At 48.6% G+C, this 26,897-nt stretch overlaps 1 protein-coding gene across 1 annotated transcript in view; it reads right to left on the bottom strand.

Moving 5' to 3' along the window:
• Positions 1-26,897, bottom strand: part of LOC137361814 (microtubule-actin cross-linking factor 1, isoforms 6/7-like) — a 66,039-nt gene that overhangs the window by 16,684 nt on the left and 22,458 nt on the right. Inside the window, exons 3-4 of the mRNA XM_068026427.1 lie at positions 9,204-9,329; positions 8,690-8,833 (exon numbers count right to left, since the gene is read on the bottom strand). Of these exons, the coding sequence (XP_067882528.1) occupies positions 8,690-8,833; positions 9,204-9,329 (270 nt within the window). The remainder of the gene's footprint in view (positions 1-8,689; positions 8,834-9,203; positions 9,330-26,897) is intronic.

Below are 26,897 nucleotides of genomic sequence, written 5' to 3'. Positions count from 1 at the left end.
TGTGCAGGGAAGGTCATGTCTTACCAACTTAATAGAATTCTTTGAGGAAGTGACAAAGTTGATTGATGAGGGAAGGGCTGTAGATGTCGTATACATGGACTTCAGTAAGGCGTTTGATAAGGTTCCCCATGGCAGGCTGATGGAGAAAGTGAAGGCGCATGGGGTCCAAGGTGTACTAGCTAGATGGATAAAGAACTGGCTGGGCAACAGGAGACAGAAAGTAGCAGGAGAAGGGAGTTTCTCAAAATGGAGACGTGTGACCAGTGGTGTTCCACAGGGATCCGTGCTGGGACCACTGTTGTTTATGATATACATTAATGATTTGGAGGAAAGTATAGGTGGACTGATTAGCAAGTTTGCAGACGACACTAAGATTGGTGGGGTAGCAGATAGTGAAGGGGACTGTCAGAGAATACAGCAGAATATAGATAGATTGGAGAGTTGGGCAGAGAAATGGCAGATGGAGTTCAATCAGGGAAAATGTGAGGTGATGCATTTTGGAAGATCCAATTCAAGAGTGAACTATACAGTAAATGGAAAAGTCCTGGGGAAAATTGATCTACAGAGAGATTTGGGTGTTCAGGTCCACTGTTCCCTGAAGGTGGCAACGCAGGTAAATACAGTGGTCAAGAAGGCATACGGCATGCTTTCCTTCATCGGACGGGGTATTGAGTACAAGAGTTGGCAGGTCATGTTACAGTTGTATAGGACTTTGGTTCGGCCACATTTGGAATACTGCGTGCAGTTCTGGTCGCCACATTACCAAAAGGATGTGGATGCTTTGGAGAGGGTGCAGAGGAGGTTCACCAGGATGTTGCCTGGTATGGAGGGCGCTAGCTATGAAGAGAGGTTGAGTAGATTAGGATTATTTTCATTAGAAAGACGGAGGTTGAGGGGGGACCTGATTGAGGTGTACAAAATCATGAGAGGTATAGACAGGGTGGATAGCAAGAGGCTTTTTCCCCAGAGTGGGGGGATTCAATTACTCGAGGATACGAGTTCAAAGTGAAAGGGGAAAAGTTTAGGGGGGATATGCGTGGAAAGTTCTTTACGCAGAGGGTGGTGGGTGCCTGGAACGCGTTGCCAGCGGAGGTGGTAGATGCGGGCACGATGGCGTCTTTTAAGATGTAGCTAGACAGATACATGAATGGGCAGGAAGAAAAGAGATACAGACCCTTAGAAAATAGGCGACATGTTTCGATAGAGGATCTGGATCGGCGCAGGCTTGTGCTGTAATTTTCTTTGTTCTTTGCTCTTGGACCACTGGGACCGTTTCTGGGGAAGGTGGGACCTGTACAAGCGGGACAGTCTACAACTGAACCAGAGGGGGACTAACATCCTTGCTGGCGGGTTTGCTAGTGCTGTTGGGAGGAGTTTAAACTAATTTGGCAGGGGGAGGGGACCCAGACTCCAAGCAGATTAGGGATACAGCTAAACACAGGAAAGCAAACAGGTCAGAGGGAATACAGCGGAAGTAAGTTTCAAGGGAGTAAGACCAGGATGGATGGCCTCTACTTTAATGCCAGGAGTATTGCAGGTAAAACGGATGAGTTAAGGGCAAGGATTGACACGTGGAATTGTGATATAGTAGCCATCATGGAGACATGGTTGAGGGAGGGGCAGGATTGGCAGCTCAATATCCCGGGATGTAGAATCTTCAGGTGAGACAGAGGAGGGGGTAAAAGAGGAGGGGGCATTGCAATATTAGTTAAGGAGTCAGTTACTGCAGTAGGAGAGATGATATCTTGGAGGGGGCATCAAATGAAGCTTTATGGGTAGAGTTTAGGAATAAAAAAGGGACAGCCACATTGCTCGGTGTTTATTATAGACCCCCAGATAGTCAGCGGGAAATTGAGGAGCAAACATGTGCGCAATTTGCAGAGGTGTGTAAAAATAATCGGGTAATTATATTAGGTGATTTCAACTTTCCCAGCATTAATTGGGATAGTCATCATGTTAAGGGCTTAGATGGAGTGGAGTTCTTAAAATGTTTACAGGAGAACTTTTTAGCTCAATATGTACAGGATCCAACAAGGGAGGGTGCAGTGCTGGACCTAATTCTGGGGAATGAAGCCGGACAGGTGGTTGATGTGTTGGTGGGGGTGCATTTTGGTGATAGCGACCACAACATGGTACAATTTAAGCTTATTATGGAGAAAGAAATAGACAAGTTGCAAAACAAGGTTTTGGATAGGGGGAGAGCGAATTTTAGTAAAATAAGGCAGGATCTGGCCAAGGTAGACTGGAAAGAGTTACTTGTTGGGAAATCTACAGAAGAGCAATGGGGGGCATTCAAAAAGGAAATGGGGAGGGTACAAGCCCAACATGTTCCCTCTCGGGTAATAGGTAGGAGCAACAAGCCCAGAGAACCATGGATGACCAGAAACATTCAGGGTACGATGAGAAGGAAAAGAGAGGCTTTTAGCAAATACAAGGAGAGCAAATCAACGGAAGCATTAGTGGAGTACAGAAAGTGTAGGATGGAGCTTAAGAAAGCAATTAGGAGAGCAAAGAGGGGATATGAGAAAGCTCTGGCTGGGAAAAATAGGGAAAATCCCAAAATATTCTATAAGCATATCAATGGGAAGAGGATAACCAGGGAAAGAGTAGGACCCATTAGGGACCAAGGGGGAAATTTGTGGGTGGAGCCAGAGGACATTGATAGGGTGTTGAATGAAGACTTCACATCTGTCTTCACCCAGGAGAATGAGGATGTAGATACGGAACTTAGAGAGAGAGACTGTGAGGTTCTTGAGCAAATTGTCAGAGGGAGTGACAAGGTATTGGAGGTTTTGGAAGGCTTAAAATTGGACAAATCTCCAGGTCCGGATGATTTATGTCCCAGGATGCTGTGGGAGGCGAGGGTGGAGATTGCAGGGGCTCTGACCCAAATTTTTAATTCCTCTCTGGCCACGGGGTAGGTGCCAGAGGACTGGAGAACAACTAATGTGGTCCCACTATTTAAGAAAGGCTGTGGAGATAAGCCAGGGAACGACAGACCAGTGAGTCTCACGTCAGTGGTAGGGAAACTATTGGAGAAAATTCTGAAGGAGAGAATCTACCTCCACTTGGAGGGGCAAAATTTGATTCGGAATAGTCAGCATGGCTTTGTCAGAGGGAGGTCATGCCTAACAAATTTGATTGAATTTTTTGAGCATGTGACCAGGTGTGTAGATGTGGGTAGTGCAGTTGATGTAGTTTACATGGATTTCAGCAAAGCCTTTGACAAGGTCCCACATGGGAGACTTATCAAGAAAGCAAATGCACATGGGATGCAGGGTAACTTGATAAGGTGGATTCAAAATTGGCTGCAGGAGACAGAGAGTGATGACAGACGGCTGTTTTAGTGACTGGAAGCCAGTGTCCAGTGGCGTACCACAGGGATCTGTGCTGGGTCCCCTATTGTTTGTCATTTATATAAACTCCATAGATGACTATGTGGGGGGTAGGATCAGTAAGTCGCGGATGACACAAAGATTGGCCGAGTGGTTAACAGTGAGGTTGAGTGTCTTAGGTTACAGGAAGATATAGACGGGATGGTCAAATGGGCAGAAAAGTGACAGATGGAATTTAATGCTGAAAAGCGTGAGGTGATACACTTTGGAAGGAGTCATGTGACAAGGAAGTATTCAATGAATGGCCTGACACTGGGAAGTTCCGAGGAACAAAGGGACCTTGGCGTGTTTTTGGGATCCTTAATGGGGAGGGGGAGCAGCCCCAAGTCGTGGTCCACATAGGCACCAACGACACAGGTAGGAAGAGAGATGGGGATTGAAGACAGAAATTCAGGGAGCTCGGGTAGAAGCTTAGAGCGAGAACAAACAGAGTTGTTATCTCTGGGTTGTTGCCCGTGCCACGTGATAGCGAAGTGAGGAATAGGGAGAGAGAGGAGTTGAACACGTGGCTGCAGGGATGGTGCAGGAGGGAGGGTTTTGGTTTCCTGGATAACTGGGGCTCTTTCTGGGGTAGGTGGGACCTCTACAAACAGGATGGTCTTCACCTGAACCAGAGGGGTACCAATATCCTGGGGGGGAGATTTGCTAGTGCTCTTCGGGGGGGTTTAAACTAATTCAGCAGGGGAATGGGAACCTAAATTGTAGTTCCAGTGTACAGGATGTTGAGAGTAGTGAGGTCAGGGATAAGGTTACAAGGACGCAAGAGGGCACTGACAAGCAAGAACCTAGTTTAAAGTGTGTCTACTTCAACGCCAGGAGCATCCGGAATAAGGTGGGTGAGCTTGCAGCATGGGTTGGTACCTGGGATCTCGATGTAGTGGCCATTTCGGAGACATGGGTAGAGCAGGAGCAGGAATGGATGTTGCAGGTTCCGGGATGTTTCAGTAAGAACAGAGAAGATGGTAAAAGAGGGGGGGGTGTGGCATTGTTAATCAAGGAGAGTATTACAGCGACAGAAAGGACGTTTGAGGACTCGTCTACTGAGGTAGTATGGGCCGAGGTTAGAAACAGGAGAGGTGAGGTCACCCTGTTGAGAGTCTTTTATAGACCTCCAAATAGTTCCAGAGATGTAGAGGAAAGGATAGCGAAGATGATTCTTGACAGGGGCGAGAGTAACAGGGTAGTTGTTATGGGGGACTTTAACTTTCCAAATATCGACTGGAAATACTATAGTTCGAGTACTTTAGATGGGTCAGTTTTTGTCCAGTGTGTGCAGGAGGGTTTTCTGACACAGTATGTAGACAGGCCAACCAGGGGCGATGCCACATTGGATTTGGTACTGGGTAATGAACCCGGCCAGGTGTTAGATTTAGATGTAGGTGAGCACTTTGGTGATAGTGATCACAATTCGGTTAGGTTTACCTTAGCGATGGGCAGGGACAGGCATATACAGCAGGGCAAAAATTATAGCTGGGGGAAAGGAAATTATGATGCGATTAGGCAAGATTTAGGATGCGTAGGATGGGGAAGGAAACTGCAGGGGATGGGAACAATCGAAGTGTGGAGCTTATTCAAAGAGCAGCGACTGCGTGTCCTTGATAAGTATGTACCTGTGAGGCAGGAAGGAAGTTGTCGAGCGAGGGAGCCGTGGTTTACTAAAGAAGTTGAAGCGCTTGTCTAGAGGAAGAAGAAGGCTTATGTTCGGATGAGACGTGAAGGCTCAGTTAGGGCGCTTGAGAGTTACAAGCTAGCCAGGAAGGATCTAAAGGGAGAGCTAAGAAGAGCAAGGAGAGGACACGAGAAGTCATTGGCGGATAGGATCAGGGAAAAACCTAAGGCTTTCTATAGGTATATCAGGAATAAAAGAATGACTAGAGTTAGATTAGGGCCAATCAAGGATAGTAGTGGGAAGTTGTGTGTGGAATCAGAGGAGATAGGGGAAGTGTTAAATGAATATTTTGCGTCAGTATTTACAGTAGAGAAAGAAAATGTTGTCGAGGAGAATACTGAGATTCAGGCTACGAGGCTAGATGGGATTGAGGTTCACAAGGAGGAGGTGTTAGCAATTTTGGAAGGTGTGAAAATAGATAAGTCCCCTGGGCCAGATGGGATTTATCCTAGGATTCTCTGGGAAGCTAGGGAGGAGACTGCAGAGCCTTTGTCCTTGATCTTTATGTCGTCATTGTCGACAGGAATAGTGCCGGAAGACTGGAGGATAGCAAATGTTGTCCCCTTGTTCAAGAAGGGGAGTAGAGACAGCCCTGGTAATTATAGACCTGTGAGCCTTACTTCGGTTGTGGGTAAAATGTTGGAAAAGGTTATAAGAGACAGGATTTATAATCATCTTGAAAAGAATAAGTACATTAGAGATAGTCAGCACGGTTTTGTGACGGGTAGGTCGTGCCTCACAAACCTTATTGAGTTTTTCGAGAAGGTGACCAAACAGGTGGATGAGGGTAAAGCAGTGGATGTGGTGTATATGGATTTCAGTAAGGCGTTTGATAAGGTTCCCCATGGTAGGCTATTGCAGAAAATACGGAGGTATGGGGTTGAAGGTGATTTAGAGCTTTGGATCAGAAATTGGCTAGCTGAAAGAAGACAGAGGGTGGTGGTTGATGGCAAATGTTCATCCTGGAGTTTAGTTACTAGTGGTGTACCGCAAGGATCTGTTTTGGGGCCACTGCTGTTTGTCATTTTTATAAATGACCTGAAAGGGGGTGTAGAAGGGTGGGTTAGTAAATTTGCGGATGACACGAAGGTCGGTGGAGTTGTGGAATGTGCCGAAGGATGTTGTCGGGTACAGAGGGACATAGATAGGCTGCAGAGCTGGGCTGAGAGATGGCAAATGGAGTTTAATGCGGAAAAGTGTGAGGTGATTCACTTTGGAAGGAGTAACAGGAATGCAGAGTACTGGGCTAATGGGAAGATTCTTGGTAGTGTAGATGAACAGAGAGATCTTGGTGTCCAGGTGCATAAATCCCTGAAGGTTGCTACCCAGGTTAATAGGGCTGTTAAGAAGGCATATGGTGTGTTAGCTTTTATTAGTAGGGGGATCGAGTTTCGGAGCCACGATGTCATGCTGCAGCTGTACAAAACTCTGGTGAGACCGCACCTGGAGTATTGCATGCAGTTCTGGTCACCGCATTATAGGAAGGATGTGGAAGCTATGGAAAGGGTGCAGAGGAGATTTACTAGGATGTTGCCTGGTATGGAGGGAAGGTCTTACGAGGAAATGCTGAGGGACTTGAGGTTGTTTTCGTTGGAGAGAAGGAGGAGGAGAGGTGACTTAATAGAGACATATAAGATAATCAGAGGGTTAGATAGGGTGGATAGTGAGAGTCTTTTTCCTCGGATGGTGATGGCAAACACGAGGGGACATAGCTTTAAGTTGAGGGGTGATAGATATAGGACAGATGTGAGAGGTAGTTTCTTTACTCAGAGAGTAGTAAGGGCATGGAACGCCCTGCCTGCAACAGTAGTAGACTCGCCAACTTTAAGGGCATTTAAGTGGTCATTGGATAGACATATGGATGAAAATGGAATAGTGTAGGTCAGATGGTTTCACAGGTCGGCGCAACATCGAGGGCCAAAGGGCCTGTACTGCGCTGTAATGTTCTAATTCTAATTCTAATTCTTGGCGTGTTTGTCCATAGATCTCTGAAGGCAGGAGGGCAGGTTAATAGGGTGGTGAAAGAGGCATATGGTACACTTGCCTTTATCAATCGAGGCATAGATTACAAAAGCAGGGAGGTCATGTTGGATTTGTACAGGACTTTGGTAAGGCCACAGCTGGAGTACTGTGTGCAATTCTGGTCGCCACATTATAGGAAGGATGTGATTGCATTGGAGGGGGTGCAGAGGCGATTCACCAGGATGTTGCCTGGGATGGAACATTTAAGCTATGAAGAGAGGTTGGATAGGCTTGGGTTGTTTTCATTGGAGCAGAGAAGACTGAGGGGTGACCTGATCGAGGTGTACAAGATTGAGGGGCATAGACAGGGTGGATAGGGAGCAGCTGTTCCCCTTAGTTGAAGGGTCAGTTACAAGTGGTCACAAGTTTAATGTGACGGGCGGGAGGTTTAAGGGGGACTTGAGGAAGAACTTTTTTACCCAGAGGGTGGTGACGGTCTGGAATGCCCTGCCTGGGAGGGTGGTAGATGCAGGTTGCCTCACATCCTTTAAAAAGTACCTGGATGAGCACTTGGCACGTCATAACATTCAAGGCTATGGGCCAAGTGCTGGCAAATGGGATTAGGTAGACAGGTCAGGTGTCTTTAATACATCGGTGCAGACTCGATGGGCCGAAGGGCCTCTTCTGCACTGTATTATTCTGTGCCTCTGTGATTCTGTGATCGATATCTGGACACTAATGACATCCAAGGTTCTGGGGATAATGGGGTAAAATGGCGTAGAGATAGCTGATCAGCCATGATCTGTTTCAATGGTGAAGCAGGCTCGATGGGCTAAATGGCCTACTCCTGCTCCTATTTCCGATGTTCTTATTTCCCCGATTCCCATTGACTCCAGTTTTTCTCGGGTTTCTTGATGCCATACTCGGTCAAATGCTGCCTTGATGTCAAGGGCAGTCACTCTCACCTCACCTCTTGAGTTCAGCTCTTTTGCTCTTGTTTGAATCAAGGCTGTAATGAGGTCAGGAGCCGAGTGGCCCTAGCGGAACCCAAACTGAGCATCACTGGGCAGGTTGTCACTAAGTGCCGTTTCATAGCTCTGTCGTCAACACCTTTCATCACTTTGATTGAGAGTAGACTGATGGGGCGGTAATTGGCCGGATTGGATTTGTCCTGCTTTTTGTGGACAAGGGATGTCTAACTGCCAACAGTATATTTCAGGTCCTTGTGCTGGATCTAGAGGGACAGACTGGACTGGCCAGTTCCCGGTTCCTGTAACTCAGCAGAGTAACAAGGTTCCTGGGATGGATGCACCCAATCCCGACTTACAGCGGCTGGAGTACATTTCTTACCCTGCTCCCTCTCACCCCAACTCCCGACCCCTGCACCCTCCTGACCTCCTGATCTCAGCCTCTACTCCCTCTAACCCATTTCGCCCCGACCCTTTCTTTCTTACCAATCCCCGAGTCCCTGCTCCCCTGACTCAGGTTGTGATTGCCGCTGCTGTACCGTTGCTTTTGAGACCCTAGACCACCGTCCAAACAATTTTATTAAAGTTTTACATTTAAAATGTTGATTCAGGCTGGGACAAGGTCTCCCCAGCAGTGCCGCTGGTGGTGTCAGGGGTCACAAACACCCTAATCTGACATTACGATTGCGACTCACCTCTTGCCATCGCTGCTGGACGGTGCTGATCCAGGTTCTGATAGTATTGACTGACTCTGGGTTACAGGAAACAAGGATTTCGTCCCCGAGCGACACGACACAATCCAGCGCTTGACGCTCACACTCCAGACTGGTCACATGCTCCTGAACAGGAATCAGGAAGAAGTCACGTATCTCCTTACTGACTCACCAACCACCCTCCTCCTCTCTGCTAATTCCTCCCCCTACCCTTCCGCCATTTCCTCTCCCTCCCCTCCTCCTCCCCTCTGCACTTCCTCCCCCACCCCTCCGCCATTTCCTCTCCCTAACCCTTGCCCCTCTGCCTTCCTCCCTTTCACCCCTCACCCCCACCCAACTCCTTTGCCCTGTCCTTTTCTCCCATTTCCTCCCCCTCGCCCCTCACCCACATGCCTCTGCCTTCCTCCAGTCTCCCACCCCACTATCTGCTCCTTTCTTCCCTCGTTTTCTCCCTCTCCCACATTCCCTCTACCATCTCCCACTACACAGGACCCACCTGGTGCTGTTGCTTCAATGCCAGCAGAGCCTCCTCTTCCTCTGGGATGAAGCCAGACTTCAGTTTCCTTTCTGTTTCCATCAGGCGACCCAAGAAAGCCTGAACTGAAGAGTGAAACTGCTCAGCCTGACAGGAGAGAAAGCAGAGTCAGACTCGGTGTGAATTGTGAGGCAGCAGGGTGGGGTGTGAGTGGGGGCCAAGGATACGGCAGCAGCAAAGACCTTAAAGACGACACTGGAAATCAAGCTAAGGTCGTTCACACTTCCAATGGGCCCCTCAGTCACTGGGTCCATCAGACACTGTATGTTTGTGTTAGGACAGATGAGAAGAAATGTTTTCTCAGAGGGTTGTGCGACTTTGGAATTCTCTGCATCTGAAGGTGGTGGAGGCGGGATCATTGAATATTTTTAAGGCGGGGGTAGATAGATTCTTGTTAGACGAGGGAATCAAAGATTATCGGGGGTAAATGGGAGTGTGGAATTTGAAACACAAACAGATCAGCCAAGATCTTATTGAACAGCAGAGCAAGTTAGAGGGGCCGAATGGCCTACTTCTGCTCCTAATTCGTATGTTCATACATCAGGCTCCTCCAAACATAAGATCAAAAGAAGTAGAAGCAGGAGGAATAGCACAGTGCACAAAATGCTGAGATAGATAGCACTAGAGTAGGAAATAGTAAGTTAACAGGTGGGGTCAGTGCAAGGGAGAAAGTACTAAAGTCTAAATCAGGCTTAATGTGCATGTGTGAACATAAGAAATAGGAGCAGGAGTAGGCCATTCAGCCCCTCAAACCTGCCCTGCCATTCAATACAATCATGGCTGATCTGTCCCAGGCCTCAACTCCTCTTTCGGGTCTGCTCCGCATAACCCTCGACTCCCCGAGATTTCAAAAATCTATCTCCCTCCTCCTTAAATACATTTAGTGACCTAGCCTCCACAACTCTGAGGTAGAGAATTCCAGAGATTCACCACCCTCTGAGAGAAGAAATTCCTTTGCATCTCACTTTTAAATGTGTGCCCCCTTATTCTGTAATTGTGTCCCCTAGTTCGAGATTCCCCCCCCAGTGGAAACATATTCTCAACATCTACCCTGTCAAGCCCCCTTAAAATCTTATTTGTTTCTATAAGATCACCTCTCATTCTTCTAAACTCCAATGAATAAAGGCCTAACCTGTTTGGCCGTTCTTGATGAGACAAACCCTTCATCCCAGGAATCAGCCCAGTGAACCTTTTCTGAACAGCCTCCAATGCGAGTATTCTTTGGCTTCCTTGTCTCGAGAGACAATGGATACGCGCCTGGAGGTGGTCAGTGGTTTGTGGAGCAGCACCTGGAGTGGCTATAAAGGCCAATTCTAGAGTGACAGGCTCTTCCACAGGTGCGACAGATAAAATTGGTTGTTGGGGCTGTTACACAGTTGGCTCTCTCCTTGCACTTCTGTCTTTTTTCCTGCCAGCTGCTAAGTCTCTTCGACGCGCCACGCTATAGCCCCGCCTTTATGGTTGCCCGCCAGCTCTGGCGATCGCTGGCAACTGACTCCCACGACTTGTGATCAATGTCACAGGACTTCATTTCGCGTTTGCAGACGTCTTTAAAAGCGGAGGCAAGGACGGCCGGTGGGTCTGATACCAGTGACGAGCTCGCTGTACAATGTGTCTCTGGGGATCCTGCCATCTTCCACGCGGCTCACATGGCCAAGCCATCTCAAGCGCCGCTGGCTTAGTAGGGTGGAAAAGCTGGGGATGTTGGCTGTCTCGAGGACTTGAGTGTTGGAGATACGGTCCTGCCACCTGATGCCAAGGATTCTCCGGAGGCAGCGAAGAACAAAGAACAAAGAAGAAGAAAATTACAGCACAGGAACAAGCCCTTCGGCCCTCCAAGCCTGCGCCGATCCAGATCCTCTATCTAAACATGTTGCCTATTTTCTAAGGGTCTGTATCTCTTTTCTTCCTGCCCATTCATGTATCTGTCTAGATACATCTTAAAAGACGCTATCGTGCCCGCGTCTACCACCTCCGCTGGCAACGCGTTCCAGGCACCCACCACCCTCTGCGTAAAGAACTTTCCACGCATATCCCCCCTAAACTTTTCCCCTCTCACTTTGAACTCGTGACTCCTAGTAATTGAATCCCCTACTCTGGGAAAAAGCTTCTTGCTATCCACCCTGTCTATACCTCTCATGATTTTGTACACCTCAATCAGGTCCCCCCTCAACCTCCGTCTTTCTAATGAAAATAATCCTCATCTACTCAACCTCTCTTCAAAGCTAATGCCCTCCATACCAGGCAACATCCTGGTGAACCTCCTCTGCACCTTCTCCAAAGCATCGACATCCTTTTGGTAATGTGGCGAAGATGGAATGAATTGAGACGTCGCTCTTGACTGACGTACATTGTCCAGGCCTCGCTGCCGTAGAGCAAGGTACTGAGGACACAGGCTTGATATACTCGGACTTTTGTGTTCCGTGTCAGTGCGCCATTTTCCCACACTCTCTTGGCCAGTCTGGACATAGCAGTGGAAGCCTTTCCCATGCGCTTGTTGATTCCTGCATTGAGAGACAGGTTACTGGTGATAGTTGAGCCTAGGTAGGTGAACTCTTGAACCACTTCCAGAGCGTGGTCGCCGATATTTATGGATGGGGCATTTGTGATGTCCTGTCCCATGATGTTCGTTTTCTTGAGGCTGATGGTTAGGCCAAATTATTTGCAGGCAGCTGCAATCCTGTCGATGAGTCTCAGCAGACACTCTTCAGTGTGGGATGTTAATGCAACATCGTCAGCAAAGAGGAGTTCCCTGATGAGGACTTTCCGTACTTTGGTCTTCGCTCTTAGACGGGCAAGGTTGAACAACCTGCCACCTGATCTTGTGTGGAGGAAAATTCCTTCTTCTGAAGACTTGAACACATGTGAGAGCAGCAGGGAGAAGAAGATCCCAAACAGCGTAGGTGCGAGAACACAGCCCTGTTTCATGCCACTCAGGATAGGAAAGGGCTCTGATGAGGTGCCGCTATGCTGAATTGTGCCTTTCATATTGTCATGGAATGAGGTGATGATACTTAGTAGCTTTGGTGAACATCCGATCTTTTCTAGTAGTCTGAAGAGACCACGTCTGCTGACGAGGTCAAAGGCTTTGGTGAGATCAATGAAAGCAACGTAGAGGGGCATCTGTTGTTCACGGCATTTCTCCTGTAGCTGGCGAAGGGAGAACAGCATGTCAATGGTGGATCTCTCTGCTCGAAAGCCACACTGTGCCTCGGGGTAGACACACTCAGCCAGCTTCTGGAGCCTGTTTAAAGCGACTCAAGCGAAGACTTTCCCCACTATGCTGAGCAGGGAGATTCCATGGTAGTTGTTGCAGTCACCGTGGTCACCCTTGTTCTAGAGGGTTATGATATTGGCATCGCGCATGTCCTGAGGTACTCTCCCTCGTCCCAGCACAGACAAAGCAGTTCATGTAGTGCTGAGAGCATAGCAGGCTTGACATTCTTGATTATTTCAGGGGTAATGCTGTCCTCCCCAGGGGCTTTTCCGTTGGCTAGAGAATCAATGGCATCACTGAGTTCCGATTTTGTTGGCTGGACGTCCAGCTCATCCATGACTGGTAGAGGCTGGGCTGCATTGAGGGCGGTCTCAGTGACAACATTCTCCCTGGCGTACAGTTCAAGGTAGTGCTCAACCCTGCGGTCCATTTGCTTGCGTTGGTCAGTGATTGTGTCCCCTGATTTAGATTTGAGGGGGACGATCTTCTTGATGGTTGGCCCAAAAGCTCTCTTAATGCCATCATACATTCCTCTGATGTTTCCGGTGTCAGAGGCCAGCTGAATATGACTGCATAGGTGTTGCCAGTAGTCATTTGCACAGCGCCTGGCTGTTCTTTGTGCAGTGCTTCTGCCTGCTCCAAGTGCTACGGATGTTAACTCGCTGGGGGCTTTTTTGTAGTTCAGCAGTGCAATGCGCTTAGCGGCTATGACAGGTTCCAGCTCTTCAAAGTGAGATTGAAACCAGTCTGCATTCTGCTTCTCACGTTTACCAAAGGTGGTCATTGCTGAGTCATAGATGGCATCTCTGATGTGGGCCCACTTGGTCTCTGCAACCCCTGTAGGAGGGTTTTAAAGGGCTTTTTCGAGTGAATTTAGGAACTTACGTAACAGCTGTGGATGAGAAATTCTGCTCGTGTTGATGCACGGGCGGCCCTTCTGCTTGGAGTGATGCAGCTTCTTTGGTCTGAGTCTAACCTTGCTGCACACCAGGGAGTGGTCGGTGTCGCAGTCCGCACTGTGGAAGCTGCGTGTGATTTGAACGCTGTTTAAGGAGGCTCGCCTTGTGACGATGAGGTCTAGCTGGTGCCAACGACGTGATCTTGGGTGCCTCCAAGAAACCTGGTGACAGGGTTTAGTGTGAAAGAATGAGTTGGTGATGCAGAGGTTATGATAGGTACACAACTCAAGCAGTCTCTGCCCGTTCTCATTCATCCTTCCAATGCCATAGCGCCCAAGGCAGGAGGGACATGAGTCATGGTCGGCCCCAACTCTGGCAGTAAAGGCCCCCAGCAGGAATAGGTGTTCGGTATTGGGGATGCTACTAATGATCTTATGGAGTTCCTCATAGAACTGGTCTTTAGCTTCAGAGTGTTGGAGCATAGATGCTGAGTAGGTGTACTAGACCAGAGGCGGTGAACAGTCGGATGGACAGTATGCGTTCCGAGCCATTTGAGGGAGGCTCTATCATGCTGAGCAAAGAGTTTCTGATGGCGAAGCCCACTCCATGCTGTTTTAGTTTTAGAGATAAAGCACTGAAACAGGCCCTTTGGCCCACCGAGTCTGTGCCGACCATCAACCACCCATTTATACTACTCCTACACTAATCCCATATTCCTACCACATCCCCACCTGTCCCTATATTTCCCTACCACCTACCTATACTAGGGGCAATTTATAATGGCCAATTTACCTACCAACCTGCAAGTCTTTGGGCTTGTGGGAGGAAACCGGAGCACCCGGAGAAAACCCATGCAGACACAGGGAGAACTTGCAAACTCCACACAGGCAGTATCCAGAATTGAACCCGGGTCGCTGGAGCTGTGAGGCTGTGGTGCTAACCACTGCGCCACTGTGCCGCCCTTGGTTCTTCAGGATCCCTATCCTGCCAGAAGAAGGTGTAGTCTTGCTCTGTTAGAGATCCGCTTGCAGGGAGGTTTGTCTCCTGAAGTGCTGCAATGTCCACATTGAGTCTACTGAGCTCGTTGTTAATGATGGCGGTCTCCCGAGAATCGTTGATTTGTGTAAGGTCTTCCGACAGGCCAGGACACATAGTTCTGACGTTCCAGCTTGCAAAACGAAGGGCTGGTACGTCCTTTCCTTTTTTCGTGCTGTTTGGTGCGGTGTTACAGTGCACTTGTCGGGCAATGACCCTGAGCTCCAAGCACCCATTGAAGCAGGTGGACTGTGACGGGACAGAACCTTACTGACCGGGGTCTGCCCGGTTTGAGGCGGGCGGTAGCTGTCCAGTAGATGTGATGACCTCTCTCACCGACAAAGGCAACCCGTGGCGCCCAATCTCTACGCCAATTGAACTGGACTTATAACCCGCAACTGCTGCCTTCCATGTTGATTTGGTCACTGTGAGGCGACTATGGAGTGACCTCTCCATGGCACATGCCTGGGCGGATGTATGGAGGTTGTGAGTTGCCCAAGCGTCAAAACCCACCTCTCGGCCTTCCTAGTGGGGTCCAAAGGAGTGCAGAGCACGACGTCTGGCACCAGTATGGCTGCAGGAATTGCCGGAAACATGTCAAAGGTGACACATGACCGCCTTCGGGGTTCCGCTCCAGATTTTCTGTTAGAGTTTACTCCTTTAGCCTTGGTCTCTCCCGAGACGCCCACAAGGCAGTGGGGTTGTTAGGGCCCCTGCTCAGGGGTAGGTGGATGCCAGTGGGAGGAGGTGGGGGGATGGGGGTGCGGTGGGAAGGGGGTGCGAGGGGGAGCTGGGAAGGGGGCTGCTGGGGGGTAGGGGAGGGGGTACAAGGGGAAGATGGTGCAAGGGGGGAGCGGGGGGGAGGCGGTGCAAGGAGGAGGAGTGCGGTGGGAAGGGGTGGAGGGAACTGGGTGCGGTGGGGAGCTGGGAAGGCGGCTGCAGGGGGTAGGGGAGGGGGTGCAAGGGGAAGATGGTGCAAGGGGGGAGCGGGGGGGAGGCAGTGCAAGGAGGAGGAGTGCGGTGGGAAGGGGTGGAGGGAAGTGGGTGTGGTGGGGAGCTGGGAAGGGGGCTGCAGGGGGTAAGGGGGAGGGGTGCAGGGGAAGGGAGTGCAGGGGAAGGGGGTGCAGGGGGGGAAGATGGTGCGAGGGGAAGATGGTGCGAGGGGAAGATGGTGCGAGGGGAAGATGGTGCGAGGGGAGAGCTGGAGCGAGGTTGGAGCTGGAGCGAGGGGGGAGCTGGTGCGAGGGGGGAGCTGGTGCGAGGGGGGAGCTGGTGCAAGGGGGGAGCTGGGAAGGGGGCTGCAGGGGGTAAGGGAGAGGGGTGCAGGGGGTAAGGAAGAGGGGTGCAGGAGAAGGGGGCGCGAGGGGAAGATGGCGCGAGGGGGTAGCTGGGAAGGGGGCGGCAGGGGAAGGGAGTGCAAGGGGAAGATGGTGCGAGGGGAAGCCGGGAAGGGGGCAGCAAGGGGTAAGGGAGAGGGGTGCAGGGGAAGGGAGTGCAAGGGGAAGATGGTGCGACGGTGGAGCAGGGGAAGGGGGTGCGAGGAGAAGATGGTGCGAGGGGAAGCCGGGAAGGGGGCAGCAAGGGGTAAGGGAGAGGGGTGCAGGGGAAGGGGGTGCGAGGGGGGAGCTGGGAAGGGGGCTGCAGGGTATAGGGGAACAAACAAAGAAAATTACAGCACAGGAACAGGCCCTTCGGCCCTCCAAGCCTGCGCCGATCCAGATCCTCTATCTAAACATGTCGCCTATTTTCTAAGGGTCTGTATCTCTTTGCTTCCTGCCCATTCATGTATCTGTCTAGATACATCTTAAAAGACGCTATCGTGCCCGCGTCTGCCACCTCCGCTGGCAACGCGTTCCAGGCACCCACCACCCTCTGCGTAAAGAACTTTCCACGCATATCCCCCCTAAACTTTTCCCCTTTCACTTTGAACTCGTGACCCCTAGTAATTGATTCCCCCACTCTGGGAAAAAGCTTCTTGCTATCCACCCTGTCTATACCTCTCATGATTTTGTACACCTCAATCAGGTCCCCCCTCAACCTCCGTCTTTCTAATGAAAATAATCCTAATCTGCTCAACCTCTCTTCATAACTAGCGCCCTCCATACCAGGCAACATCCTGGTGAACCTCCTCTGCACCCTCTCCAAAGCTTCTACATCCTTTTGGTAATGTGGCGACCAGAACTGTACACAGTATTCCAAATGTGGCCGAACCAAAGTCCTATACAACTGTAACATGACCTGCCAACTCTTGTACTCAACACCCCGTCCGATGAAGGAAAGCATGCCGTATGCCTTCTTGACCACTCTATTTACCTGCGTTGCCACCTTCAGGGAACAGTGGACCTGAACACCCAAATCTCTCTGTACATCAATTTTCCCCAGGGCTTTTCCATTTACTGTATCGTTCACTCTTGAATTGGATCTTCCAAAATGCATCACCTCGCATTTGTCCTGATTGAACTCCATCTGCCATTTCTCTGCCCAACTCTCCAATCTATTTATATTCTGCTGTATTCTCTGACAGTCCCCTTCACTGTCTGCTACTCCACCAATCTTAGTGTCGTCTGCAAACTTGCTAATCAGACCACCTATACTTTCCTCCAAATCATTTATGTATATCACAAACAACAGTGGTCCCAGCACGGATCCTTGTGGAACACCACTGGTCACACGGCTCCATTTTGAGAAACTCCCTTCCACTGCTACTCTCTGTCTCCTGTTGCCCAGCCAGTTCTTTATCCATCTAGCTAGTACACCTTGGACCCCATGCGACTTCACTTTCTCCATCAGTCTACCATGGGGAACCTTATCAAACGCAATGGAGAGGTGTGTAGGGGAAGGGGGTGCAAGGGGAAGATGGTGCGAGGTGGGAGCTGGGAAGGGGGTGCAGGCAACAAAACACCTCACCAGCTCCCAGCATTGTCCCCTCCACAATGATGCACTGCCACTGGAACGGGACCCGGGAGCCGAGCCGGAGCCGTGGGGAAAGCCTGCGTGGAAACAGTGCGGAGCCGCCGAGTGAGCGGGAGCCGCCGCCGGGATCACGCGGCGCTCCTCCCCCCAATTGCCGCCGCGGACGGTATATCCTTCTTGTATATCCTTCTTTAACTACGGGGACCAAAACTGTACGCAGTACTGCAGGTGTGGCCTCACCAACACCCTGTACAGTTGTAACAAGACTTCCCTATTTTTAAACTCTAACCCCTCGAGCAATAAAGGACAAAATTCCATTAGCCTTCCTAATTACTTGCGGCACCTACATGCTAACTTTGCATTTTATGCACAAGAACACCCAGATCCCTCTGTACTGCAGTATTTTGTAGTCTTTCTCCATCTAAATAATAATCTGCCTTTTTATTCTTCCTACCAAAGTGGATGACCTCACACTTTCCCACATTGAACTCCATCTGCCAAGTTTTTGCCCACTCACTGAACCTATCTATATCCCTTTGCAGATTCTTTGTGTCCTCATCACAACATGCCTTCCCACCTATTTTTGTATCATCAGCAAATTTGGATACACTACACTCTGTCCCTTCCTCCAAGTCATTAATATAGATAGTAAACAGTTGAGGCCCTAGGACCGATCCTTGTGGCACCCCATTAGTTACAGCTTTCCAACCTGAAAAAGACCCATTAATCCCGACTCTCTGCTTTCTGTGTGTTAGTCAATCCTCAATCCATGCCAACACATTACCCCCAATACCCTGAGCTCTTATTTTGTGTAATAACATTTTATGTGGCACCTTATCAAACACCTTCTGAAAATCCAAATACACTAAATCTACCGGTTCCCCTTCATCAACTCTGCCGGTTATATCCTCAAAGAACTCTAACAAATTTGTCAAACATGATTTCCCTTTCATAAAACCATGTTGACTCTGTTTGATTGCATCATGTTTTTCTAAATATCCTGCTATTTCTTCCTTAATAATGGACTCAAGCATTTTCCTATTTGAGTCATAGAGTTATACAGCACAGAAATAGGCCCTTCAGCCTATCGTGACTGTGCCGGTCATCAAGCACCTAACCATTCTAATCCCATTTTCCAGCACTTGGCCCATAGCATTGTATACTATGGCATTTGAAGTGCTCATCATCTACTTCTTCTTCTTTGGCCTCCTTGTCTCGAGAGACAATGGGTAAGCACCTGGAGGTGGTCAGTGGTTTGTGGAGCAGCGCCTGGAGTGGCTATAAAGGCCAATTCTAGAGTGACAGACTCTTCCACAGGTGCTACAGATAAAATTGGTTGTCAGCTGTTACACAGTTGGCTCTCCCCTTGCGCTTCTGTCTTTTTTCCTGGGGATGTTAATGCAGCATTGTCAGCAAAGAGGGGTTCCCTGATGAGGACTTTCCGTACTTTGGTCTTCGCTCTTAGACGGGCAAGGTTGAACAACCTGCCACCTGATCTTGTGTGGAGGAAAATTCCTTCTTCTGAAGAGTTGAACGCATGTGAGAGCAGCAGGGAGAAGATGATCCCAAACAGTGTAGGTGCGAGAACACAGCCCTGTTTCACACCACTCAAGATAGGAAAGGGATCTGATGAGGCACCGCTATGCTGAATTGTGCCTTTCATATTGTCATGGAATGAGGTGATGATACTTAGTAGCTTTGGTGGACATCTGATCTTTGCTAGTAGTCTGAAGAGATCACGTCTGCTGACGAGGTCAAAGGCTTTGGTTGGATCTATGAAAGCAACGTAGAGGGGCATCTGTTGTTCGCGGCATTTCTCCTGCAGCTGGCGAAGGGAGAACAAGTGACTCGAGTGAAGACTTTCTGCACTATGCTGAGCAGGGAGATTCCATGGTCATTGTTGCAGTCACCGCGGTCAATTGCTCATCTAAATACATCTTAAATGTTGTGAGTATTCCAGCTTCTACCGCCTCTTCAGGCAGTGCGTTTCAGATTCCAACCACCCTTTGGCTGAAAACATTTTTCCTCAAATCCGCTCTAAACCTCTGGCACTTTACCTTAAATCTATGTTCCCTGGTTATTGACCCCTCCGCTAAGGGAAAAATTTGTTTCCTATCTACCTTATCTATGCCCCTCATAATTTTGTACACCTCAGTCATGTCCCCCCTCAGCCTTCTCTGCTCTAAGGAAAACAACCCTAGCCTTTTCAGTCTCTCTTCATAGCTGAAATGCTCCAGCCCAGGCAACATCCTGGTGAATCTCCTCTGCACCCTCTCCAGTGCAATCACATCCTTCCTATAGTGTGGTGACCAGAACTGTACACAGTACTCCAGCTGTGACCTAACTAGTGTTTTATACAGCTCCATCATAACCTCCCTACTCTTATATTCTATGCCTCGGCTAAGAAAGGCAAGTATCCTTTCATTGCAGCAGCTTTTTCGGGAGCAGAGAGTGCGAGCGAGTGAGCAGCTGGGAAGGTCAGTTTAAAGTAAACTTAATTTCCTTTTGTTTTGGGCGGAGACCAGGGGGCTGCTGGGTAAGTAAAACCCTATATATTTGGGCCGTTTCTGAACACAAGACACTACACAGGTAGTGTCTCCCACCTGCCCTCCTCCTCTAACCAAAAAAAAAGGACTCGGTGGTGTGTAGATAAGGTAAGGCTTTTTCTATTTCTCTTTTTTTTTATCGTGTGATTGGTTAAAAACTTTTCGTTCCTTTTTCATTTAACTAAGTTTAAGCTTAAGATTAAAAATGGCAGGAGATCTCAGACCCGTGTTATGCTCCTCTTGCTCAATGTGGGAGCTCAGGGACATGGCTGATGTCCCTGACTCCTTCACGTGCTGGAAGTGTGTCCAGCTGCAGCTCTTGTTAGACCGCATGACGGCTCTGGAGCTGCGGATGGACTCACTTTGGAGCATCCGCGATGCTGAGGAGGTCGTGGATAGCACGTTTAGCGAATTGGTCACACCGCAGATTAGGATTGCTGAGGGAGAAAGGAAATGGGTGACCAAAAGGCAGAGAAAGAGCAGGAAGGCAGCGCAGGAGTCCCCTGCGGTCATCTCCCTCCACAACAGGTATACCGTTTTGAATACTGTTGAGGGAGATGGTTCACCAGGGGAAGGCAGCAGTAGCCAGGTTCATGGCACCGTGGCTGGCTCTGCTGTTCAGAAGGGCGGGAAAAAGAGTGGAAGGGCTATAGTCATAGGGGATTCGATAGTAAGGGGAGTAGATAGGTGGTTCTGTGGTCGAAAACGAGACTCCCGAATGGTATGTTGCCTCCCAGCTGCACGGGTCAGGGATGTCTCAGATCGGCTGCAGAACATTCTGAAGGGGGAGGGTGAACAGCCAGTTGTCGTTGTGCACATAGGCACCAATGATATAGGTAAAAAACGGGATGAGGTCCTACAAGCAGAATTTAGGGAGTTAGGAGCCAAGTTAAAAGGTAGGACCTCAGAGGTAGTAATCTCAGGATTGCTACCAGTGCCACGTGATAGTCAGAGTAGAAATGAAAGAATAGTCAGCCCGGAGGACTGGAGAATTGCTAATGTTGTCCCCTTGTTTAAGAAGGGTAGCAGGGATAATCCAGGTAATTATAGACCGGTGAGCCTGACGTCAGTGGTAGGGAAGCTGCTGGAGAAGATACTGAGGGATAGGATCTATTCCCATTTGGAAGAAAATGGGCTTATCAGTGATTGGCAACATGGTTTTGTGCAGGGAAGGTCATGTCTTACCAACATAATAGAATTCTTTGAGGAAGTGACAAAGTTGATTGATGAGGGAAGGGCTGTAGATGTCATATACATGGACTTCAGTAAGGCGTTTGATAAGGTTCCCCATGGCAGGCTGATGGAGAAAGTGAAGGCGCATGGGGTCCAAGGTGTACTAGCTAGATGGATAAAGAACTGGCTGGGCAACAGAAGACAGAGAGTAGCAGTGGAAGGGAGTTTCTCAAAATGGAGACGTGTGACCAGTGGTGTTCCACAGGGATCCGTGCTGGGACCACTGTTGTTTGTGATATACATTAATGATTTGGAGGAAAGTATAGGTGGACTGATTAGCAAGTTTGCAGACGACACTAAGATTGGTGGAGTAGCAGATAGTGAAGGGGACTGTCAGAGAATACAGCAGAATATAGATAGATTGGAGAGTTGGGCAGACAAATGGCAGATGGAGTTCAATCAGGGCAAATGCGAGGTGATGCATTTTGGAAGATCCAATTCAAGAGTGAACGATACAGTAAATGGAAAAGTCCTGGGGAAAATTGATGTCCAGAGAGATTTGGGTGTTCAGGTCCACTGTTCCCTGAAGGTGGCAACGCAGGTAAATAGAGTGGTCAAGAAGGCATACGGCATGCTTTCCTTCATCGGACGGGGTATTGAGTACAAGAGTTGGCAGGTCATGTTACAGTTGTATAGGACTTTGGTTCGGCCACATTTGGAATACTGTGTACAGTTCTGGTCGCCACATTACCAAAAGGATGTGGATGCTTTGGAGAGGGTGCAGAGGAGGTTCACCAGGATGTTGCCTGGTATGGAGGGCGCTAGCTATGAACAGAGGTTGAGTAGATTAGGATTATTTTCATTAGAAAGATGGAGGTTGAGGGGGGACCTGACTGATGTATACAAAATCATGAGAGGTATAGACAGGGTGGATAGCAAGAGGCTTTTTCCCAAAGTGGGGGATTCAATTACTAGAGGACACGAGTTCAAAGTGAAAGGGGAAAAGTTTAGGGGGGATATGCGTGGAAAGTTCTTTACGCAGAGGGTGGTGGGTGCCTGGAACGCGTTGCCAGCGGAGGTGGTAGATGCGGGCACGATGGCGTCTTTTAAGATGTATCTAGACAGATACATGAATGGGCAGGAAGAAAAGAGATACAGAACCTTAGAAAATAGGCAACATGTTTAGATGGATGATCTGGATCGGCGCAGGCTTGGAGGGCCGAAGGGCCTGTTCCTGTGCTGTAATTATCTTTGTTCTTTGTTCTTTGTTCTTTGAATGCGTGGCTTGAGAGATGGTGCAGGAGGGAGGGGTTCAGATTTTTGGGACATTGGGACCGGTTCTGGGGGAGGTGGGACTATTACAAATTGGATGGTCTACACCTGGGCCGGACTGGAACCAATGTCCTTGGGGGTGCTTTTGTTAATGCTGTTGGGGAGGGTTTAAACTAATGTGGCAGGGGGATGGGAACCAAATGAAGTCAGTGGAGAGTAAGGATGTAGTAACTAAAGCCTGTAAGGAACTAGATAATGAAGTCAGCGTGACTAAGGGAAAGAGTAGGCAGGGAACAGATGATGAAAGCAAAGGGACTGGTGGTCTGAGGTGTATTTGTTTTAATGCAAGAAGTGTAGTAGGTAAGGCAGATGAACTTAGGGCTTGGATTAGTACCTGGGAGTATGATGTTATTGCTATTACTGAGACTTGGTTAAGGGAAGGGCATGATTGGCAACTAAATATCCCAGGATACCGATGCTTCAGGCGGGATAGAGAGGGAGGTAAAAGGGGTGGAGGAGTTGCATTACTGGTCAAAGAGGATATCACAGCTGTGCTGAAGGAAGGCACGATGGAGGACTCGAGCTGTGAGGCAATATGGGCAGAACTCAGAAATAGGAAGGGTGCGGTAACAATGTTGGGGCTGTACTACAGGCCTCCCAACAGCGAGCGTGAGATAGAGGTACAAATATGTAAACAGATTATGGAAAGCTGTAGGAGCAACAGGGTGGTGGTGATAGGAGATTTTAATTTTCCCAACATTGACTGGGATTCACTTAGTGTTAGAGGCCTAGATGGAGCAGAATTTGTAGGGAGCATCCAGGAGGGTTTTCTAGAGCAGTATGTAAATAGTCCAACTCGGGAAGGGGCCATACTGGACCTGGTGTTGGGGAATGAGCCCGGCCAGGTGTTTGAAGTTTCAGTAGGGGACTACTTTGGGAATAGTGATCACAATTCCGTAAGTTTTAGAATACTCATGGACAAAGACGAGAGTGGTCCGAAAGGAAGACTGCTAAATTGGGGGAAGGCCAACTATACCAAAATTCGGCAGGAGCTGGGGAATGTAGATTGGGAGCAGCTGTTTGAAGGTAAATCCACATTTGATATGTGGGAGGCTTTTAAAGAGAGGTTGATTAGCGTGCAGGAGAGACATGTTCCTGTGAAAATGAGGGATAGAAATGGCAAGATTAGGGAACCATGGATGACAGGTGAAATTGTGAGACTAGCTAAGAGGAAAAAGGAAGCATACATAAGGTCTAGGCGGCTGAAGAAAGACGAAGCTTTGAAAGAATATCGGGATTGTAGGCGCAATCTGAAACGAGGAATTAAGAGGGCTAAAAGGGGTCATGAAATATCTTTAGCAAATAGGGTTCAGGAAAATCGACAGGGGTGAGAGTAACAGGGTAGTTGTTCTGGGGGACTTTAACTTTCCAAATATCGACTGGAAATACTACAGTTCGAGTACTTTAGATGGGTCAGTTTTTGTCCAGTGTGTGCAGGAGGGTTTTCTGACACAGTATGTAGACAGGCCAACCAGGGGCGATGCCACATTGGATTTGCTACTGGGAAATGAACCCGGCCAGGTGTTAGATTTAGATGTAGGTGAGCACTTTGGTGATAGTGATCACAATTCGGATAGGTTTACCTTAGCGATGGGCAGGGACAGGTATATACCGCAGGGCAAGAATTATAACTGGGGGAAAGGAAATTATGATGCGATTAGGCAAGATTTAGGATGCGTAGGATGGGGAAGGAAACTGCAGGGGATGGGAACAATCGAAATGTGGAGCTTATTCAAGGAGCAGCTACTGCGTGTCCTTGATAAGTATGTACCTGTGAGGCAGGGAGGAAGTTGTAGTGCGAGGGAGCCGTGGTTTACTAAAGAAGTTGAAGCGCTTGTCAAGAGGAAGAAGAAGGCTTATGTTAGGATGAGACGTGAAGGCTCAGTTAGGGCGCTTGGGAGCTACAAGCTAGCCAGGAAGGATCTAAAGGGAGAGCTAAGAAGAGCAAGGAGAGGACACGAGAAGTCATTGGTGGATCGGATCAGGGGAAACCCTAAGGCTTTCTATAGGTATATCAGGAATAAAAGAATGACTAGAGTTAGATTAGGGCCAATCAAGGATAGTAGTGGGAAGTTGTGTGTGGAATCAGAGGAGATAGGGGAAGTGTTAAATGAATATTTTGCGTCAGTATTTACAGTAGAGAGAAAATGTTGTTGAGAATACTGAGATTCAGGCTACGAGGCTAGATGGGATTGAGGTTCACAAGGAGGAGGTGTTAGCAATTTTGGAAAGTGTGAAAATAGATAAGTCCCCTGGGCCAGATGGGATTTATCCCAGGATTCTCTGGGAAGCTAGGGAGGAGATTGCAGAGCCTTTGTCCTTGATCTTTATGTCGTCATTGTCGACAGGAATAGTGCCGGAAGACTGGAGGATTGCAAATGTTGTCCCCTTGTTCAAGAAGGGGAGTAGAGACAGCCCTGGTAATTATAGACCTGTGAGCCTTACTTCGGTTGTGGGTAAAATGTTGGAAAAGGTTATAAGAGACAGGATTTATAATCATCTTGAAAAGAATAAGTACATTAGAGATAGTCAGCACGGTTTTGTGACGGGTAGGTCGTGCCTCACAAACCTTATTGAGTTTTTCGAGAAGGTGACCAAACAGGTGGATGAGGGTAAAGCAGTGGATGTGGTGTATATGGATTTCAGTAAGGCGTTTGATAAGGTTCCCCACGGTAGGCTATTGCAGAAAATATGGAAGTATGGGGTTGAAGGTGATTTAGTGCTTTGGATCAGAAATTGGCTAGCTGAAAGAAGACAGAGGGTGGTGGTTGATGGCAAATGTTCATCCTGGAGTTTAGTTACTAGTGGTGTACCGCAAGGATCTGTTTTGGGGCCACTGCTGTTTGTCATTTTTATAAATGACCTGGAAGAGGGTGTAGAAGGGTGGGTTAGTAAATTTGCAGATGACACTAAGGTCGGTGGAGTTGTGGATAGTGCCGAAGGATGTTGTAGGGTACAGAGAGACATAGATAGGCTGCAGAGCTGGGCTGAGAGATGGCAAATGGAGGTTAATGCGGAAAAGTGTGAGGTGATTCACTTTGGAAGGAGTAACAGGAATGCAGAGTACTGGGCTAATGGGAAGATTCTTGGTAGTGTAGATGAACAGAGAGATCTTGGTGTCCAGGTGCATAAATCCCTGAAGGTTGCTAACCAGGTTAATAGGGCTGTTAAGAAGGCATATGGTGTGTTAGCTTTTATTAGTAGGGGGGTCGAGTTTCGGAGCCACGAGGTCATGCTGCAGCTGTACAAAACTCTGGTGAGACCGCACCTGGAGTATTGCGTGCAGTTCTGGTCACCGCATTATAGGAAGGATGTGGAAGCTTTGGAAAGGGTGCAGAGGAGATTTACTAGGATGTTGCCTGGTATGGAGGGAAGGTCTTACGAGGAAAGGCTGAGGGACTTGAGGTTGTTTTCGTTGGAGAGAAGGAGGAGGAGAGGTGACTTAATAGAGACATATAAGATAATCAGAGGGTTAGATAGGGTGGATAGTGAGAGTCGTTTTCCTCGGATGGTGATGGCAAACACGAGGGGACATAGCTTCAAGTTGAGGGGTGATAGATATAGGACAGATGTGAGAGGTAGTTTCTTTACTCAGAGAGTAGTAAGGGCGTGGAACGCCCTGCCTGCAGCAGTAGTAGATTCGCCAACTTTAAGGGCATTTAAGTGGTCATTGGATAGACATATGGATGAAAATGGAATAGTGTAGGTCAGATGGTTTCACGGGTCGGCGCAACATCGAGGGCCGAAGGGCCTGTACTGCGCTGTAATGTTCTAATTCTAATTCTAATTCTAAAATCTCAAAGCCTTTTACTCATATCTAAGGAGCAAGAGGGTAAACGAGAGAAAGGATTGGCCCACTCAAGGACAAAGGAGGAAAGTTATGCGTGGAGTCAGAGAAAATGGGTGAGATTCTAAATGAGTACTTTGCATCGGTATTCACCGAGGAGAGGGACATGACGGATGTTGAGGTTAGGGACAGATGTTTGATTACTCTAGGTAAAGTCGGCATAAGGAGGGAGGAAGTGTTGGGTATTCTAAAAGGCATTAAGGTGGACAGGTCCCCAGGTCCGGATGGGATCTATCCCAGGTTACTGTGAGAAGCGAGAGGGGAAATAGTTGGGGCCTTAACAGATATCTTTGCAACTTCCTTAAACACGGGTGAGGTCCCGGAGGACTGGAGAATTGCTAATGTTGTCCCCTTGTTTAAGAAGGGTAAATTAGCAGGGCAAATCCAGGTAATTATAGACCGGTGAGCCTGACGTCAGTGGTAGGGAAGCTGCTGGTGAAGATACTGAGGGATAGGATCTATTCCCATTTGGAAGAAAATGGGCTTATCAGTGATTGGCAACATGGTTTTGTGCAGGGAAGGTCATGTCTTACCAACTTAATAGAATTCTTTGAGGAAGTGACAAAGTTGGTTGATGAGGGAAGGGCTGTAGATGTCGTATACATGGACTTCAGTAAGGCGTTTGATAAGGTTCCCCATGGTAGGCTGATGGAGAAAGTGAAGGCGCATGGTGTCCAAGGTGTACTAGCTAGA

The sequence above is a fragment of the Heterodontus francisci genome, unplaced genomic scaffold (assembly GCF_036365525.1).
Source record: "Heterodontus francisci isolate sHetFra1 unplaced genomic scaffold, sHetFra1.hap1 HAP1_SCAFFOLD_555, whole genome shotgun sequence".
Taxonomy (NCBI): domain Eukaryota; kingdom Metazoa; phylum Chordata; class Chondrichthyes; order Heterodontiformes; family Heterodontidae; genus Heterodontus; species Heterodontus francisci.
Note: the sequence above shows the minus strand (reverse complement) of the source record. Positions and strands in the feature narration are given on the sequence as shown.